The 19,802-nt window shown below is 42.6% G+C and overlaps 1 protein-coding gene across 24 annotated transcripts in view; it reads left to right on the top strand.

Annotated features, from left to right (window-relative positions):
• Window positions 1-1,317: 1,317 nt before the first annotated feature.
• The window catches only part of LOC112207927 (protein FAM153B), a 72,697-nt gene continuing 54,212 nt past the window's right edge, over window positions 1,318-19,802 (top strand). For 5 of the 24 annotated variants that reach the window (XM_054685294.2, XM_063810900.1, XM_054685295.2 and 2 more), the window contains exons 1-4: window positions 1,691-2,096; window positions 2,459-2,628; window positions 2,875-2,999; window positions 10,656-10,711. In XM_054685294.2, coding sequence (XP_054541269.2) covers window positions 1,775-2,096; window positions 2,459-2,628; window positions 2,875-2,999; window positions 10,656-10,711 — 673 coding nt within the window. In that variant the 5' untranslated portion in view covers window positions 1,691-1,774. Of the gene's footprint in view, window positions 1,527-1,610; window positions 2,097-2,395; window positions 2,629-2,874; window positions 3,000-9,717; window positions 9,877-10,655; window positions 10,712-17,926; window positions 17,958-19,802 lie in introns of those variants that run through there. The other 19 variants (XM_063810919.1, XM_063810916.1, XM_063810909.1 and 16 more) reach the window with 18 other exon arrangements.

Here is a 19,802-nt window from a genome sequence, read left to right as displayed (position 1 = left end):
ATATTCATTGGCCTTGATAAATGTGAACACTGGTCATATTTATGTAAATAATGGTCATGTGGCTTTCTTGGCATATCTAAATTCATGTTAGATCTGGCTTAACCTGTGCTTATATATGTATATGTTACAGTTATGTACATTAAATGTGTGTGTAAGAGTTGGAATTATTTGAAAGATAGCAAAATTTTAACTAGAAAAAATAAGTTAATATCTAATAATTGTTGACTCGTTGATTAAAATAAGTAGTTATTATGAAAGAGAAAAAAGGTGATTTCAAATTGATTCAGAAGAACTGGCCCAGCAACTAAGATTGTATGCTTTCCTTTAAAAAAAAAAAAAAAAAAAAAAGAACTGATACAATGTGATGTGACAATTAAGTACAGAAATTACAAAACTAGTTAAATTGATGTTGCCATTAAAGCAACATTAAATAGTTTTGGGGGAGAAGAAAGAAGCCGAGGAGATGGTATCGTGCAGTTAAGATGGTCATGTCATTTGATACATGTAAACAGAAAGCAGCCTGAGGCCCACACCTGCACCATGCTGAAAAAGCTGACCAGCGTTATATGTTCAGTCCTAGATGAAATGCTGCATTTATTTTTTAAACACTGGTATGCATTGTTTTAAAAATGTATAAAATAACAGTGAAAAGTTAAAGAATCGTAAGAATGTAGCTAAATGTAAAAAAAGTTTGCAAAGCCATAATTTTTATGATGAAACCAATATGTTCTTTATCTTTTATGTGTAATGTTTTAATGCTTTTTTAACCCAATGAAATGTGGAAGTGTTTTGTGATTTTTATCTTACTATAGCGATTGTTTTATAAACAAAGAAAAAATTAATTCAGGGTTGCAGAGATGGTAAACTATTAAAATAGTTTGGTTATTAAATTATGAAACAATTGGGTATTAAATAATTCAAAATCGAAGAGCTGTGATTGAACAAACCTGTAGGCATAGGTAAGTGCTGAGGTGAAAGTGCCAACCAAAGCCGTTAGATTGAACATTTATGCCTGGAGGGAATCAGTAGAGGAACTGGCTGTGGACCTTCACCTCTGCATCCCCTTTGCTTTCTGCTGTAGCTGGGTATCACAAAAACAACAAAAACAAAAGCCGCTTATTTCTTAAAGACAGAGAAAGGACAGTTCCTTCCATTTAGGCATTCCTAAATTGCCTCCCCGGTGGCCCCTGCGCTCTTGGAGGAGGTCAAGACAGAGCAGACCCTCACTCAGGTGGGTGAGCGATGCACTTGACCCTGAGGACATCAGATACCAGGCCCGCCAGCCCCCGCAGGCGCGGAGCTGCGGCTGCAGCCACCAGACTAGACGTGGCGCGCCCGCAGCAAGTGGCTGGACACCGCAGACCAGGCCCGCGTCCCCAGCAGCGCGGATCCCGGGGCCAGCCGCCCAGGCAGCAAAGTCAGGCGGTCGGCTTCGCCAGCAGCCGATCAGTCTCATCCTGTGGATTGCCCAGCGCCAGGGATCAGGATCCGGAGAGGTGTCCAGGAGGAGCAGACCCTCAGACCAGGTAGGCTGTGCACTCGGTGACCCTGACGCCATCCAAGGGAAGCTCCGCCATCCCGCGCCAGTGCCTGAGCGGCAACTGCAAACTGCGCGTCCTGGCACGAGCAGCGGTGGGGGCGGGTGGGGGAAGGAGCGAGTGACTCTCCAGGCGTCTTCCGCTACGTGACACCAGCCAGGCAGCCCCCAGGGCCAGAGCGTCAGCGCCCAAGCCAGGCTCATCCGGGAAGCCACTCCGGTGGCCGCGGGGTGCCCATGCCAGCACCAGATCTCTCTTCGGAAGGAGGAGCGGGGCGGGCTACACGGCCAGACGGGCCCTCCCCTTCAGGCCGGGTGGGCCGCGCGCTTGCGATTTTCCGTCCGTGGTCCCGGGGCAGCCCGGGCCAGCCCAGGAGAACCCGCGAGCCCAGCGGCGCCTGCACCTGCGGCTTCCGGGAGCCGGGCGGCCCCCGCGGTGCAGGCGCGCGTCTAACGGCTTTGCGAGGCTCACTAGGTCTGAGAGGTCGGAGGCCGCCAGTGTCGCTGCTGAAGGGTGGACCAGGCGGGATCGCGGATTCTGGGCTAGATCGCAGACTTGGTATCGCGGATTGGGATTTGGATCGGGGATTTTGAGTTGGATCGCGGATTGGGGGTTGGATCGCGGATTGGCGGTTGGATCGCGGATTGGGGGTTGGATCGCGGATAGGGGGTTGGATCGCGGATAGGGGGTTGGATCGCGGATTGGCGGTTGGAGCGCGGATTGGGGGTTGGATCGCGGATAGGGGGTTGGATCGCGGATTGGGGGTTGGATAGGGGATTTGGAGTTGGATTGGGGATTTGGGGCTGGGTTTGGGGCGGGGGGCGGTGAAAAGGTGACACGGAGCTGCCGCGGCTCAGGAGCCAGTGGTTGGGGGTCTGAGAAGAACTCACCACCTTGAAGAAGTTCTTCGGCTTTGGCAGCCGCAGGGGCCGGCGGTCCGGGGCTCCCTAGGCCACGTCTACAGGGGTTCGGGGTACCGAATCGGAAGATCCACAGGGCGCTGTCAAGGGCGAAGCCGCGGAGGTGCAGCGCTGCCTGGCGTGCAGGAGCAGAGACCTGGAAGCCGGGGACACGCAGCACAGGCAGTGGGGTGGGGGCTCAGCCCAGGGTGGGAGGGGGTCCCCAGGCCCGGCTTCCCCGCAGCCCCTGGGATGGGGCCTCGGAGGGCACCCTCAGAGGGGTGGTGCCAAACGGAGCCTCAGCTGCTCTGCATCCCTCATAATTCCCCAGCTGGAGCGCTTGGTGGAGAGTGTGAGTGATTTAACTCACAAAGCTAAGCATACACAGTGTTATTTTTAACCTACACGTTTAAAACATGGTGTTATATACATTATAGGAGGTGCCTAATGAGAGAACTGATTCCGTGAGTCGGCCGGGCGCGGTGGCTCAGGCCTGTAATCCCAGCACTTTGGGAGGCCAAGGCGGGCGGATCACGAGGTCAAGAGATCGAGACCATCCTGGGTAACACGGAGAAACCCCGTCTCTACTAAAAATAAAAAATAAAAATAAAAATAAAAATAAAAAAATTAGCCGAGCGTGGTGGCGGGCGCCTGTAGTCCCAGCTACTCCGGGAGGCTGAGGCAGGAGAATGGCGTGAACCCGGGAGGCGGAGTTTGCAGTGAGCCGAGATCGCGCCATTGCACTCCAGCCTGGGCGACAGAGTGAGACTCCGTCTCCAAAAAAGAAAAAAAAAAAAAACAAAACAAAAAACAAAAAACAAAACCATGAGTCATTTTCAGTAGCGAAAAGCTCTCACCTAAAACTGTCCGTTTTACATCCGTATCCACCTGTGTAGATCGGTTCTTTACTGAAGGTTCTTAGAAGGAAACTTGGAAGTGGGAGGTGGGTTCTGTGTTCCTGAATGGGAAGACACGTTTTTCTCAAAATGTGAGCTCTTTCTGTGATTATCAATTTTACATAAGCCGAATGAAAAAATAAGGTTTTAACATTTTTGCGTGACACCTACTGTCTTTTACTATTGTAATGACATTTGTAAAAATTTTAGGGCTGGGCGCGGTGGCTCACGCCTGTAATCCCAGCACTTTGGGAGGCCGAGGTGGGCGGATCACGAGGTCAGGAGATTGAGACCATCCTGGCAAACACGGTGAAACCCTGTCTGTACTAAAAATACAAAAAAAAAAAAAATAGCCGGGCGTGTTGATGGGCGCCCATAGTCCCAGCTACTCCGGAGGCTGAGGCAGGAGAATGGCGTGAACCCGGGAGGGGGAGCTTGCAGTGAGCCGCGATCCAAACGTGCTGGGATTACAGCTGTGAGCCACCGCGCCCGGGCTGAAAAGTGCATCTTCATTTTACAGGGAATTCTTTCAAATCAAATAATCAAAAACTCTAAAAGCGGGCAAAGTACTTCTTTGCAGATCTACAAGTTTCTTTTTTTTTTTTTTAATTAACAGGGAAAACTTTTGAAGTTTATTCAATGATTAAAAGAACTTAAAAATAAAGAACTTATTTGTGTAGAGGAAGGATTTTTCTTGGCACAGTTATTAAAATTCTCTGGAATAGATTTCAATTTTTTTCTTTTTTTTTTTTTTCATTTTTCTCCAGTGATTTTTTGTTGTTGTTGTTATACTTTAAGTTTTAGGGTACATGTGCACATTGTGCAGGTTAGTTACATATGTATACATGTGCCATGCTGGTGCGCTGCACCCACTAACTGGTCATCTAGCATTAGGTATATCTCCCAATGCTACCCCTCCCCTCTCCCCCCGCCCCACAACAGTCCCCAGAGTGTGATATTCCCCTTCCTGTGTCCATGTGATCTCATTGTTCAATTCCCACCTATGAGTGAGAATATGCGGTGTTTGGTTTTTTGTTCTTGCAATAGTTTACTGAGAATGATGATTTCCAATTTCATCCATGTCCCTACAAAGGACGTGAACTCATCATTTTTTATGGCTGCATAGTATTCCATGGTGTATATGTGCCACATTTTCTTAATCCAGTCTATCATTGTTGGACATTTGGGTTGGTTCCAAGTCTTTGCTATTGTGAATAATGCCGCAATAAACATTCGTGTGCATGTGTCTTTATAGCAGCATGATTTATAGTCCTTTGGGTATATACCCAGTAATGGGATGGCTGGGTCAAATGGTATTTCTAGTTGTAGATCCCTGAAGAATCGCCACACTGACTTCCACAATGGTTGAACTAGTTTACAGTCCCACCAACAGTGTAAAAGTGTTCCTATTTCTCCACCTCCTCTCCAGCACCTGTTGTTTCCTGACTTTTTAATGATCCCCATTCTAACTGGTGTGAGATGGTATCTCATTGTGGTTTTGATTTGCATTTCTCTGATGGCCAGTGATGATGAGCATTTTTTCATGTGTCTGTTGGCTGCATAAATGTCTTCTTTTGAGAAGTGTCTGTTCATGTCCTTCGCCCACTTTTTGATGGGGTTGTTTGTTTTTCCTTGTAAATTTGTTTGAGTTCATTGTAGATTCTGGATATTAGCCCTTTGTCAGATGAGTAGGTTGCGAAAATTTTCTCCCATTCTGTAGGTTGCCTGTTCACTCTGATGGTAGTTTCTTTTGCTGTGCAGAAGCTCTTTAGTTTAATTAGATCCCATTTGTCAATTTTGTCCTTTGTTGCCATTGCTTTTTGTGTTTTAGACATGAAGTCCTTGCCCATGCCTATGTCCTGAATGGTAATGCCTAGGTTTTCTTCTAGGGTTTTTATGGTTTTAGGTCTAATGTTTAAGTCTTTAATCCATCTTGAATTGATTTTTGTATAAGGTGTAAGGAAGGGATCCAGTTTCAGCTTTCTACATATGGCTAGCCAGTTTTCCCAGCACCATTTATTAAATAGGGAATCCTTTCCCCACTGCTTGTTTTTCTCAGGTTTGTCAAAGATCAGATAGTTGTAGATATGCGGCATTATTTCTGAGGGCTCTGTTCTGTTCCATTGATCTATATCTCTGTTTTGGTACCAGTACCATGCTGTTTTGGTTACTGTAGCCTTGTAGTATAGTTTGAAGTCAGGTAGTGTGATGCCTCCAGCTTTGTTCTTTTGGCTTAGGATTGCCTTGGCGATGCAGGCTCTTTTTTGGTTCCATATGAACTTTAAAGTAGTTTTTTCCAATTCTGTGAAGAAAGTCATTGGTAGCTTGATGGGGATGGCATTGAATCTGTAAATTACCTTGGGCAGTATGGCCATTTTCATGATATTGATTCTTTCTACCCATGAGCATGGAATGTTCTTCCATTTGTTTGTATCCTCTTTTATTTCCTTGAGCAGTGGTTTGTAGTTCTCCTCGAAGAGGTCCTTCACATCCCTTGGAAGTTGGATTCCTAGGTATTTTATTCCCTTTGAAGCAATTGTGAATGGGAGTTCACTCATGATTTGGCTCTCTGTTTGTCTGTTATTGGTGTATAAGAATGCTTGTGATTTTTGTACGTTGATTTTGTATCCTGAGACTTTGCTGAAGTTGCTTATCAGCTTAAGGAGATTTTGGGCTGAGACAATGGGGTTTTCTAGATATACAATCATGTCGCCTGCAAACAGGGACAATTTGACTTCCTCTTTTCCTAATTGAATACCCTTTATTTCCTTCTCCTGCCTAATTGCCCTGGCCAGAACTTCCAACACTATGTTGAATAGGAGTGGTGAGAGAGGGCATCCCTGTCTTGGGCCAGTTTTCAAAGGGAATGCTTCCAGTTTTTGCCCATTCAGTATGATATTGGCTGTGGGTCTGTCATAGATAGCTCTTATTATTTTGAAATACGTCCCATCAATACCTAATTTATTGAGAGTTTTTAGCATGAAGGGTTGTTGAATTTTGTCAAAGGCTTTTTCTGCATCTATTGAGATAATCATGTGGTTTTTGTCTTTGGCTCTGTTTATATGCTGGATTACATTTATTGATTTGCATATATTGAACCAGCCTTGCATCCCAGGGATGAAGCCCACTTGATCATGGTGGATAAGCTTTCTGATGTGCTGCTGGATTCGTTTTGCCAGTATTTTATTGAGGATTTTTGCATCAATGTTCATCAAGGATATTGGTCTAAAATTCTCTTTTTTGGTTGTGTCTCTGCCCGGCTTTGGTATCAGAATGATGCTGGCCTCATAAAATGAGTTAGGGAGGATTCCCTCTTTTTCTATTGATTGGAATAGTTTCAGAAGGAATGGTACCAGTTCCTCCTTGTACCTCTGATAGAATTCGGCTGTGAATCCATCTGGTCCTGGACTCTTTTTTGTTGGTAAACTATTGATTATTGCCACAATTTCAGATCCTGTTATTGGTCTATTCAGAGATTCAACTTCTTCCTGGTTTAGTCTTGGGAGAGTGTATGTGTCAAGGAATGTATCCATTTCTTCTAGATTTTCTAGTTTATTTGCGTAGAGGTGTTTGTACTATTCTCTGATGGTAGTTTGTATTTCTGTGGGATCGGTGGTGATATCTCCTTTATCATTTTTTATTGCGTCTATTTGATTCTTCTCTCTTTTTTTCTTTATTAGTCTTGCTAGCGGTCTATCAATTTTGTTGATCCTTTCAAAAAACCAGGTCCTGGATTCATTAATTTTTTGAAGGGTTTTTTGTGTCTCTATCTCCTTCAGTTCTGCTCTGATTTTAGTTATTTCTTGCCTTCTGCTAGCTTTTGAATGTGTTTGCTCTTGCTTTTCTAGTTCTTTTAATTGTGATGTGAGGGTGTCGATTTTGGATCTTTCCTGCTTTCTCTTGTGGGCATTTAGTGCTATAAGTTTCCCTCTACACACTGCTTTGAATGCGTCCCAGAGATTCTGGTATGTTGTGTCTTTGTTCTCATTGGTTTCAAAGAACATCTTTATTTCTGCCTTCATTTCGTTATGTACCCAGTAGTCATTCAGGAGCAGGTTGTTCAGTTTCCATGTAGTTGAGCGGTTTTGGGTGAGATTCCTAATCCCGAGTTCTAGTTTGATTGCACTGTGGTCTGAGAGATAGTTTGTTATAATTTCTGTTCTTTTACATTTGCTGAGGAGAGCTTTACTTCCAAGTATGTGGTCAATTTTGGAATAGGTGTGGTGTGGTGCTGAAAAAAATGTATATTCTGTTGATTTGGGGTGGAGAGTTCTGTAGATGTCTATTAGGTCTGCTTGGTGCAGAGCTGAGTTCAATTCCTGGGTATCCTTGTTGACTTTCCGTCTCGTTGATCTGTCTAATGTTGACAGTGGGGTGTTAAAGTCCCCCATTATTAATGTGTGGGAGTCTAAGTCTCTTTGTAGGTCACTCAGGACTTGCTTTATGAATCTGGGTGCTCCTGTATTGGGTGCATATATATTTAGGATAGTTAGCTCTTCTTGTTGAATTGATCCCTTTACCATTATGTAATGGCCTTCTTTGTCTCTTTTGATCTTTCTTGGTTTAAAGTCTGTTTTATCAGAGACTAGGATTGCAACCCCTGCCTTTTTTTGTTTTCCATTTGCTTGGTAGATCTTCCTCCATCCTTTTATTTTGAGCCTATGTGTGTCTCTGCACGTGAGATGGGTTTCCTGAATACAGCACACTGATGGGTCTTGACTCTTTATCCAATTTGCCAGTCTGTGTCTTTTAATTGGAGCATTTAGTCCATTTACATTTAAAGGTAATATTGTTATGTGTGAATTTGATCCTGTCATTATGATGTTAGCTGGTGATTTTGCTCGCTAGTTGATGCAGTTTCTTCCTAGTCTCGATGGTCTTTACATTTTGGCATGATTTTGCAGCGGCTGGTACCGGTTGTTCCTTTCCATGTTTAGTGCTTCCTTCAGGAGCTCTTTTAGGGCAGGCCTGGTGGTGACAAAATCTCTCAGCATTTGCTTGTCTGTAAAGGATTTTATTTCTCCTTCACTTATGAAGCTTAGTTTGGCTGGATATGAAATTCTGGGTTGAAAATTCTTTTCTTTAAGAATGTTGAATATTGACCCCCACTGTCATCTGGCTTGTAGGGTTTCTGCCGAGAGATCCGCTGTTAGTCTGATGGGCTTCCCTTTGTGGGTAACCCGACCTTTCTCTCTGGCTGCCCTTAACATTTTTTCCTTCATTTCAACTTTGGTGAATCTGACAATTATGTGTCTTGGAGTTGCTCTTCTCGAGGAGTATCTTTGTGGCGTTCTCTGTATTTCCTGAATCTGAACGTTGGCCTGCCTTGCTAGATTGGGGAAGTTCTCCTGGATAATATCCTGCAGAGTGTTTTCCAACTTGGTTCCATTCTCCCCATCACTTTCAGGTACACCAGTCAGACGTAGCCTTGGTCTTTTCACATAGTCCCATATTTCTTGGAGGCTTTGCTCATTTCTTTTTATTCCTTTTTCTCTAAACTTCCCTTCTCGCTTCATTTCATTCATTTCATCTTCCATTGCTGATACTCTTTCTTCCAGTTGATCGCATCGGCTCCTGAGGCTTCTGCATTCTTCACGTAGTTCTCGAGCCTTGGTTTTCAGCTCCATCAGCTCCTTTAAGCACTTCTCTGTATTGGTTATTCTAGTTATACATTCTTCTAAATTTTTTTCAAAGTTTTCAACTTCTTTGCCTTTGGTCTGAATGTCCTCCCGTAGCTCAGAGTAATTTGATCGTCTGAAGCCTTCTTCTCTCAGCTCGTCAAAGTCATTCTCCATCCAGCTTTGTTCCGTTGCTGGTGAGGAACTGCGTTCCTTTGGAGGAGGAGAGGCGCTCTGCATTTTAGAGTTTCCAGTTTTTCTGTTCTGTTTTTTCCCCATCTTTGTGGTTTTATCTACTTTTGGTCTTTGATGATGGTGATGTACAGATGGGTTTTTCGTGTGGATGTCCTTTCTGTTTGTTAGTTTTCCTTCTAACAGACAGGACCCTCAGCTGCAGGTCTGTTGGAATACCCTGCCGTGTGAGGTGTCAGTGTGCCCCTGCTGGGGGGTGCCTCCCAGTTAGGCTGCTCGGGGGTCAGGGGTCAGGGACCCACTTGAGGAGGCAGTCTGCCCGTTCTCAGATCTCCAGCTGCGTGCTGGGAGAACCACTGCTCTCTTCAAAGCTGTCAGACAGGGACATTTAAGTCTGCAGAGGTTACTGCTGTCTTTTTGTTTGTCTGTGCCCTGCCCCCAGAGGTGGAGCCTACAGAGGCAGGCAGGCCTCCTTGAGCTGTGGTGGGCTCCGCCCAGTTGGAGCTTCCCGGCTGCTTTGTTTACCTCATCAAGCCTGGGCAATGGCGGGCGCCCCTCCCCCAGCCTCGCTGCTGCCTTGCAGTTTGATCTGAGGCTGCTGTGCTAGCAACCAGCGAGACTCCGTGGGCGCAGGACCCTCCGAGCCAGGTGCCGGATATAATCCCGTGGGGCGCCGTTTTTTAAGCCGGTCCGAGAAGCGCAATATTCGGGTGGGAGTGACTCGATTATCCAGGTGCGTCCGTCACCCCTTTCTTTGACTCGGAAAGGGAACTCCCTGACCCCTTGCGCTTCCCAAGTGAGGCAATGCCTCGCCCTGCTTCGACTCGCGCACCCACTGACCTGCGCCCACTGTCTGGCACTCCCTAGTGAGATGAACCCGGTACCTCAGATGGAAATGCAGAAATCCCCCGTCTTCTGCGTCGCTCACGCTGGGAGCTGTAGACCCCGAGCTGTTCCTATTCGGCCATCTTGGCTCTTCCCGCTACAAGTTTCTTCTGTACATAGGAAAACAAGCCTTTGCGTTTCTGGTATAAGAATTTAAATTAAAAGAGGAATGAAACTGTTTTCTATCCACAATATGTATGAGGATGTTTTTTATACTGCTGCTTGAAGTTTAAGTTGCTGATTCCTTTTTAAATAGATAATTTGGTGGTAAGTCCTATATTTTAAAAATGTGTATGCCCGTTACCCTTCAATTCCATTATACTAAAATACCCTTGGGAAATAGAGATACATGCACTTTGTTTTTCACAGCACTTATTTTAAAAAGAACCCATAGAATGGATCTTATACGTAAATTTCAGTTGCATCCATAGGATGCAATAATACGTGACCATCGAAGGTCACAATAGATATAGAAGTACGTTGATGTGTGAAGATGTATTTTGTTATAGCCAGCGAGGAAAAAAGAATCAGTTTGATTATACATTTACCAAACATCAAGAATTTAATATGGTAGCTTTTATTTCAGTATTAAAATAGCAATTTTATTTATTACTTTTTTATATACAGAATTCGACACCAAATTTTGGAACTTAAAAAGAAGATTCTTAAAACTTACAATCCAGGTAAGACTTCTGATAGTGAATTTCTCATTTCTCGTGGTGGTCCTACTCTTGGTTTAAAAAAATTAAGATGTAAGATTAAGGTAGTTTTGAAGGAAAAGAAAAGTTTAAAAAGATGTGTAAATTGCATGTATATATACATATATACATACGTGTAAATTAGTTTCTTAATTTAACTTCTTTAGTTTGGAATTAAGAGTTATTTAAGAAGGTAGTTGTAGCTAATTTATAATCTCAAACAGTATTATCTGAAAAAAAATCATTTACTTAATGATGATCCCGAAAATCCTATATAATATTTATGTTTTCTCTATAGTCACATTGTAACAAATTGGACTTGTTATACATATGGCTCTTCTAGTTCATTTTTATAATAAGTTGTTTACTTTTATAATAAATTGTTTCTATTTAGTAAATACATAATTACAGTTGACCCATGAATAATGTGGGGGTTAGGGGCTCTGATTCCAGTGCAGCTGAAAATCTAAGTATAAGTTTTGATTTTCCCAATTTAGCTACTAATAGCCCACTATCGACTGGAAGCCTTCCTGATAACATAAACGGTCGATTAACACCTATTTTATTTGTGCTGCATTATTATATACTGTGTTCTTACAATAAAGTAAGCTAGACAAGTGAAGCTGTTCGAAAGAAAATCTGCAGGAAAAATATACTGACTTTTCATAAAGCGTAAATGGATCCTCACAAAGGTCTTCATCTTTATCATCTTCAGGTTGTTTAGGCTGAGAAGGAAGAGAGGTTGGTCTTGCTGTCTCTGGGTTGCAGAGGCAGAAGAAAATCTGCATATAAATGAACTCCTGCAATTCAAACCCTTGCTGTTCAAGGGTGAACTGTATTACCTGTTAATTTGTGTCACTAAGAAAGTATCTTTAGAACCGGGAACTCAACAATCCCTTTCTCATAGAATAAATAAATGGCAGTAAGAACTGTAAAAGTGAACCAGTGTGCACCCATACGAATAGGAGATTATTTTTTGAAGATACCTACTGAGTGCAGAAGACAGAAAAGCAATTCCTTTGTGAGAAGCACAAGTTATGTTACATATTCTTACATAAGCAAAATGGTTTTATCTGTCATAGTTTACACACACACGTGCACATAGACACATGTGCGTTCAGGTGCACACACACACACACGCACACAAAGTTAAAAGTCCTGCTGATTCTTAATGACCAAATCCACTGCTTGCAAGGAGTAGTGGATAACACAGCCTACAGCTTGGATGCAATTCTTTTGGCTTTTTGACTTGTTCTGTGATGAACTGCCTTGAATGGGTCAACCATGTTTTAGTCTTATGAGAAATGAAAAGATTAGGGGCAAGTAAAAGGAACTCTATGATCAGTAGTTATACTATTATACTATATTCAATGGTTATGCTTTTTTCCAGTTATACAAGTTACTTGAATGATGCACAATTAATTTATTATCATTATTATAAGAGATGGGCTCTCTCTATGTTGCCCAGGCTAGAATATGGTGTCTATTCAGTGGTACAGTCATAGCTCACTGTAGCCTGGAACTTCTGGGCTCAAGCAGTCGTCCCACCTCATCCTCCTGAGTAGCTGGAATTGTAGCCATGTGTAGTTACATCTAGCTGGATACACAATCATTTATTTATTTATTTATTCATTCATTTTTATTATTATTATTTTTTGAGACAGGTCTCCCTCTGTTGCCAGTACTGGAGTGCAGTGGTGGGATCTATCTTGGCTCCCTGCAACTTCTGCATTCTGGCCTTAAATGATTCTTTCACCTCAGCCTCCCAAGTAGCTGGGACTATAGGCATGCACCACCACGCTTGGCTAATTTTCCTTTTAAGGTTTTTTTTGTCCTCACTATATTGCCCAGGCTGGTCTGGAAGTCTGGAACTTCTGGGCTCAAGTGATCCTCCTGCTTCGGCCTCCCAAAATGCTAGGATTTTACGGATGTGAGCCACCACACCTGGCCTGCACAATTATTATAAAAAGGAATTAAGCCCAGTTGAGTTGCAGAAAATTGACCACCTTTTCATTTTTTTTTCTTGAAACATTCATATTGTAGAACATATTGTCAATCATCAAGATTCCCTATTTTTTATTCTGGTAAAACTAGGATTGCTGCTTATTTCCCATTATTTTCTAACAATTGCTTCACTTATTTCTTTTATGGCTTTAATCAGTTGAATATAGAAATACAAGAACCTCCAAGTCAAATATCAAGGAAAGAAAAGAAAAACAGATTAGGGAAAGCTATTCTGTGAAATAACCATCTGATTATAGTCACGTACATCATGTCAACTTAATAAAAACCCTATATAATGCATTTGTGACAAGGGTTCCCAAGACCACCCCCAGGTTTGGTGATTCACTAGAAGGACTCACAGGATTCAGCAAATAATCATATTCAGATCTTTAATTGATTACAATGAAAGGGTACAAGCAAAATGAGAGGGAAAAGGTGCATGTGGTGGTCAAGTCTGGAGGCAACCAGGCACAAGCTTCCAGAAGTTCTCTCCTGTGGAGTTCCCAGGATCTGCTTAATTCTCCCAGCCTCACATTTTGACAACCCATGTGCAGTGATGTCTACCAGTCCCAGAATCTCATTAGAGACTCGGTACCCAAGTGTTTTTTATGGAGGTTACTCTCCCTCACATGTACCCACATTCCGACTCTCAGAAGGAAAGCAGCTGCTCAGAAGTAACCGCATTGTTTCTATCAACACTTTAGACACAGTGACCAGTCTTAGGGCATGGTGGGAACCCTCCCAATTCCAATTTCCTAAACAACAGCCAAGGGCCAGGCTTGCATGCGGGTCTTTCTAAGGACGGCAGTCTCTCGCCTGCTATATGAAATCTTTCCTGCACAACAGTTTTAGCCCCAACTTAACTTTTGGTGCTGTTTTAAAATTTCATTTTAACAGCAAATAATATTATAAGATAAGGTAACCTGGTACTAGTTTCTGTTGCATGATCCATCCTGTGTTGCAATGCTGGCTACCTTTTTGACTTCTGGTGACTCACAGGTATTTGAATGGAAGTTACCATAGCAATATTAAGCAATTATAATCTGTCCTTCTTATCTCTTTAACCTTTCAGTGAAAGTGTTAAATTGAATAAGCATAATAATTTCTGAGTTAAAATTAGAATAAAAATGGTCTTTTATTTTGATTATGTGAATCTAGTTTTCATGTCGTGCTAAATCCCTGTTTAGAGTTAGGAAATAAGATATTCAATCATTTTATCAATATTTTCTTGCCTAAGCTTGCAATTGAATTTATTTGTTTTATGCATTTTCTATACTGCGATTTGAGAAATCATGCCCACATGCTGTTACTTTGGTCTTTAATGATCTCCAATTTTTAGGGTTACCACTGTGTCCTGCTTAAATATATCATAACAGATTCAGTGAATATCTTTTATTTTTTATTTTTGTTCTGGAAATCCTGGGATGCATAGACAGTGAATATGTTTTTTAAATCAATAACTCTATTTCTTATAGCAGTTTTAGGTTCACAGCAAAATCGGAGGAAGGTACAGAGATTTCTCCTCTGTTCCATGCCTCCCACACATGCACGGCCTCCCCCATGATTAGTATTTTCCACCAGAGTGGTACATTTGTTACAACTGATGATCCTACATTGACACATTATAATCACTCAAAGTTCATAGCTGACATCAGGCTCCATTCTTAATACTGTACATTCTGTGAATTTGGACAAATGTATAATGACATGTATCTATTTATTATAGATAGAACAGTTTCACTGCCCTAAAAATGCTCTATTCTATGCCTGTTCATCTCTCCCTTTCTCCCCAGCAGCTGCTGGAAACCACTGATGTTTTATCTGTCTTCATAGTTTTACTATTTTCAGGAGAGTCATGTAGTTGAAATAATACAGTGGCTATCTTTTTGAATAGTTAAAAAAGTAAAGTTCCATGGTAATTGAATGTAGTCATTTAAGATGTTCTTTGTCCTTTTGTTTTTCTTTAGCTTCTTTGTCATTGTAAGGTCTGATGACATATGCTTTACATACTTAGGAAACATGATTTGTATAGGCCTTTGCCACATAATGGAAAGGGTTGAGGAAAATGACACCATGCAATACCACACAGCACAAACTGGAGCATCTTGCTCCAGTGAGGTGGGTCCAGATAGACTCCCTAGCAATGGAAGGGGAGAAGCTCAAGAGGTTGTACTTTAAAAAACTGGAATCACAAAGTCTTTCATACTTACCTTGGGTTGGAAATAAGACCAGGCAGTGAATGTTATAGGTAAATACATATGTTCCTCACTGATCCTCTTCCTTTGAGGGATGAGTTTGAAAACAGTCTGTGTTATGATGACATGACTCACCTGCAACTAGATTCTGTGTCGTGAGGGACGGCAGTTTTGCTTTATGTGAGGTGGAAAAGAATTTTTTTCTCCTACTAGGGAAAGGGGCAAGCATTGGAACATTCTGGCAGCAAGAGGGCATTGATAGTTTTCTTTCTGTATATTTTTCACATCATATAGTACTGCCTGGCAGCCTGGCACACCTCGCCGGTGTTTCTTAAGCTTCTCTCTGAATGTGAGGCGTGGTTCCGAGTGGATAAGCTCTTAAAGGAGTGATCTTTCCAGTGGTTCTTTCCGTGGGAGGTAAAATGGCAGGTGAATTTGGGCCTTGTTATACGTGGGGCAGAGTATATAGCTACAACTAAGGAAACCACCCAGCACCTTCCCCAGAAGAGTAGTATCCAGAGTAACACGTTGAGCTCTCTTGAGCTCTTCTCCACTGGCAGCTGGAAAGCTTTTGCAAGGATCCCTGTTGCTGGTCTGATTCCTACGTTCTGCTGGCTTCTGGTGATAGGGTGTTTTATTCTAAACCGAAAAGTTTTAACTGAAGAGCTAGAGAGGCTGTGTTGTGTTACAACAAAATAAGTGCAGTAGTTCCCCGTTAACTATGGGGGATAACATTCTAAGACACCCCCAGTGAATGCCTGAGACCACAAATAGTACTGAATCACCCACTGGTTTTTCCGACACATACATAACCATGATAATATTTAATGTATAAATTAGGCACAGTAAGAAACGAACAATAAAATAACAAATTATACTGTAATAAAAGTTACTTGAATGTGGTCTCTTGAAATATATTGTACGGTTCTCACCCTTTTTTTTTTTTTTTGGGACGGAGTCTCGCTCTGTCGCCCAGGCTGGAGTGCAATGCTGTGATCTCGGCTCGCTGCAAGCTCTGCCTCCTGGGTTCACACCATTCTGCTGCCTCAGCCTCCGGAGTAGCTGGGACTACAGGCGCCCGCCACAAAGCCCGGCTAATTTTTTTTTTTTTCGGATTTCTTTAGTAGAGATGGGGTTTCACCGTGTTAGCCAGGATGGTCTTGATCTCCTGACCTCGTGATCTGCCCGCCTCGGCCTCCCAAAGTGCTGGGATTACAGGTGTGAGCCACTGCACCCGGCTGGTTCTCACCCTTTTTCTTGTGATGATGTGAAGTGATACAATGCCCGTGTAATGAGATGAACTGAGGTGAATGACGTGATCCTAGATCGTCAGGCCTTGATGTTGGCGGCGGGCTACAGGAGGAGACCGTGTTGATGACTCACGGGTGGACAGCATGTGCGGTGTGGGTGCGCTGCAGGACGATTCACATCCTGGGCTGGATAGAGGGTGCTGACGGTTTCACTGTGCTTCTCGGAATGGCACACTAAAACTTATGACCTCTTTATTTCTGGAGTTTTCCGTGTATATTTTTGGAATACAGTTGACTATTAGTAACTGTAACCACAGAAATCAAAACTGCAGATGTAAAATCTCTGGATCTTAACTCATTTGTTGGGTACAATTCTTAAAATCCTTAGGATTTCCAAAGTGATGTTTTTTTGTATGCTAATGATCCATGGCTGGAAACCCCTAGGTAGCTTCAGGATGGGAACTGGTCACCATCCTGAAGACGTGATTGATTAGAGTGTTGAGATCTTCTGTCTCATTCAGGAGACTCTGGAGAGGAGAGAAGAGCTGAAGGTTGTCAGTCACCAAAGGCCAGTGATTAATCAGTGATGCCAATATAATGAAGCTTTCATCAAGACCCAAAGTGACTGGGCTTGGAGAGCTTCCAGATGGCTGAATGCATGGAGGCTCCTACAGGGTGGTGTGTCCTGGGAGGGCATGGAATCTCCGTGCCACCTCCCCCATACTTTGCACTATGCATCTCTTCATCTGTATCTTTTGTAATGTCATTCATAGAAAACTGGTAAATGTGTTTCCCTGAGTACTTTGAGCTACTCCAGCAATTCAATTTAACCCAAAGAGGGAGTCCTGGGAACCCCAATTTGAAGACAGTTGGCCAGAAGTTCTGGAGTTTCAGACCTACGACTGATGTAGGGAGGCAGTTTCATGGGACTGAGCCCTTTACCTGTGCAATCTGATGCTATCTGCAGATAGAGTGTGAGAATTGACTTAGAGGATGCCCAGTTTGTGTCATCTGCAGAAATGATTGCTTACTTGTTGGTGGAGAAAAACCCTCCACACGTTTCGTCACAGGAGACTTCTTTGTTGATGATTGTTGCTGTGACGTGACAGCAGAGAAAAACAGGTCAAAGGTGTCTTTTCCACACATCCAGTGGACAAGGGGTACTACTGTATACTCTGTTTGAACTGCCCGTCATGTTTTGGTCCTGAAATCATGCTCTTTGACACTGTTCATTCATCACACCTGTTCTGCTAACAATACCATTTTTAGTCAATCTCACAGGGTTTGGCTAGGATAACTTGTATACTGCGGTTCACTTGTAGATATCAAATTTTATAAATGTATTCTTCTTTGCATTTAATAAATACAAAGTAAGGGAAGTAAGAGTTCTTACTGCATTAATTATCTACTAATAGGTATAATTAATATTAATTCTAATAAGGTCCCGGTTATGCTCCCAAAGGAATGCTTTATAACAAAGCATCAGTCCTATGCTTTAAAAAAAGAAAAGAAAAGAAAAGAAAAAAACATGGTCTGAAGTCTGCACACAAGTGTGCATAACTTTTTTGTGAAGGTAGAGTCTTGCTGTTTCCCAAGCTGGCCTCAAACTTCTGGGTTCCTCAAGTGATCCTCCTGCCTCAGCCTCCCAAGTAGTTGGGAATACAGGCATGTATCACTGTGCCTTCTTATGCTTTTAATATTCTATACAATTATTATTGATTTATAATGCAGTATACCTTTTTCTTTAATAGATTCTGGGAGTTCTGATGAATATACAGTCAGGTAGGATTTTACAGATTTAAAAAATTATGTTAACTAAGGAAATCTAGATGGAAGAGATTCATATCTGTTGAGTGTTGTATTCTGGGCTAAACCCCTATTGTGTGCTATGCATTTATCATCCCATAAAGCCATCGCAACATCTGTGTTCTTATAACCTACTGTTTATTACATAGGCAACTGTGGTTTAGAGGTTGATTAATTGGCTCATGACCCCGTAGTTAACAAAGTAGCTGACCCACAGTTAAACCATCAGCCTGTCTGGCTTCCAGATCCCTTATCTTGCTCCTCAGCATAGATTGATAGAAATCTGTGCAGCACTTGGATCAAGGTATACGTCTGAATCAGATTAATTTAGACAGTCAAATCTAGTTGTATGTTAACTCTCATTTAAGGTTATTGTTAGAAATGTGGTTAGTCCAGAGTTTCTCCTAATAAATTTGACAGTTTCAGTGGTAGCCAATATCTTATTTTACCATCAAAGGCTTTAGGGCAAAGTAAAGGTTTGGCCATAGGATTATAATTTTACAAAAGCAAGATTAGACAAGTCTCAGAAATTATTTGACTTCCCAGTTTGGTTTTCCCTTTAGGCTAGTACTTCTGCTTACTTCCATAATACTTTTTTTTAGACTTTTTCCTTTTTCCATGACATTTCTATAATCCTGTCTTGATGTTGTAAAACTTTCTTCTCTGCTTTTCTTGGTCTTTCTTTTGTTATATTATTTTTTCAAAATCTGCTGACTATGTATTCCCAGTTTTCTTATAGACAGAATCAACAGCACATAGAATTACAGAATTTTAAGGAATCATAGGACAAATTAAAATAACCTCTAGTACTTTAACCTGTGTTAAACATTCGGTCAAGTGTTTCTCTAGATAGAGAACGTGAGACTCAAAGAGATCAGGATAGTTTTTTTATATATAGGAAGTGGCAGAAAGGAGATTTCAGCTCATTTTAAAGCTCAGTACTTGTCTTTTTTTTTTTTTATCCTATTGGCATGTTTTTCTGTTTGTCTTTTGTTTTGTTTTGTTTTTTTGAGACAGTCTCTCTCTGCTGCCCAGGCTGGAGTGCAGTGGCACAGTCTTGGCTCAATGCAACCTCTGCCGCCCGAGTTCAAGCGACTCTCCTGCCTCAGCCTCCTGAGTAGCTGGGATTACATGCACTTGCCACTACACCCGGGTAGTATTTGTATTTTAAGTAGAGGTGGGGTTTCAGCATCTTGGCCACGCTGGCCTTGAACTTCAGACCTCGATCCACTCGTCTCCACCACCCAAAGTGCTGAGATCACAGGCAAGAGCCACGACGCCCGGTTTGGCATGTGTTTTAATAATACAAAGTAGGGCGGGGCACAGTGGCTCACAACTGTAGGTCCTCATTTGCATGAGCTAAGTTTTTCATAGCAATCAAAAGCAAAGCAAGCCCAGGTGTTCGCCATTCTCCTTAATGGCATCAAGCCCAGGATTTGAGAGCCATTTTCATTGGCCCCAGACGACCTGTTCATACCTGTCTTCATCGGGCCCAGCTCGGGGCTTCGAAGCTGGCTTCATCCAGGCTTGCAAAGGTGTTCACAGTGGGCCTCATCTAAGCCAGCCAAGGTGTGTTCTCTTACCATCCACACGATAGCCAGCCCAGATGTCCATAGCCATCCTCATCGAGGCCAGCCAGTTTGTTCACACTCGTGCTTATTGGGGCCAGCCACCTTCATAGAGCTCATCTCAGGTATTTACAGGTATCCTCACTGGGGCCAGCCCATGTGTCCACAGCTGTCCTCAGTGGGCATAGCCCGGGTGTTCATAGTTTTCCTCACTGGACTTAATCCAGGTGTTCCGAGCAATTCACATGGTCCC

The sequence above is a fragment of the Pan troglodytes genome, chromosome 4, assembly GCF_028858775.2.
Source record: "Pan troglodytes isolate AG18354 chromosome 4, NHGRI_mPanTro3-v2.0_pri, whole genome shotgun sequence".
Taxonomy (NCBI): domain Eukaryota; kingdom Metazoa; phylum Chordata; class Mammalia; order Primates; family Hominidae; genus Pan; species Pan troglodytes.
This window is presented reverse-complemented; position numbering and strand designations above follow the sequence as displayed.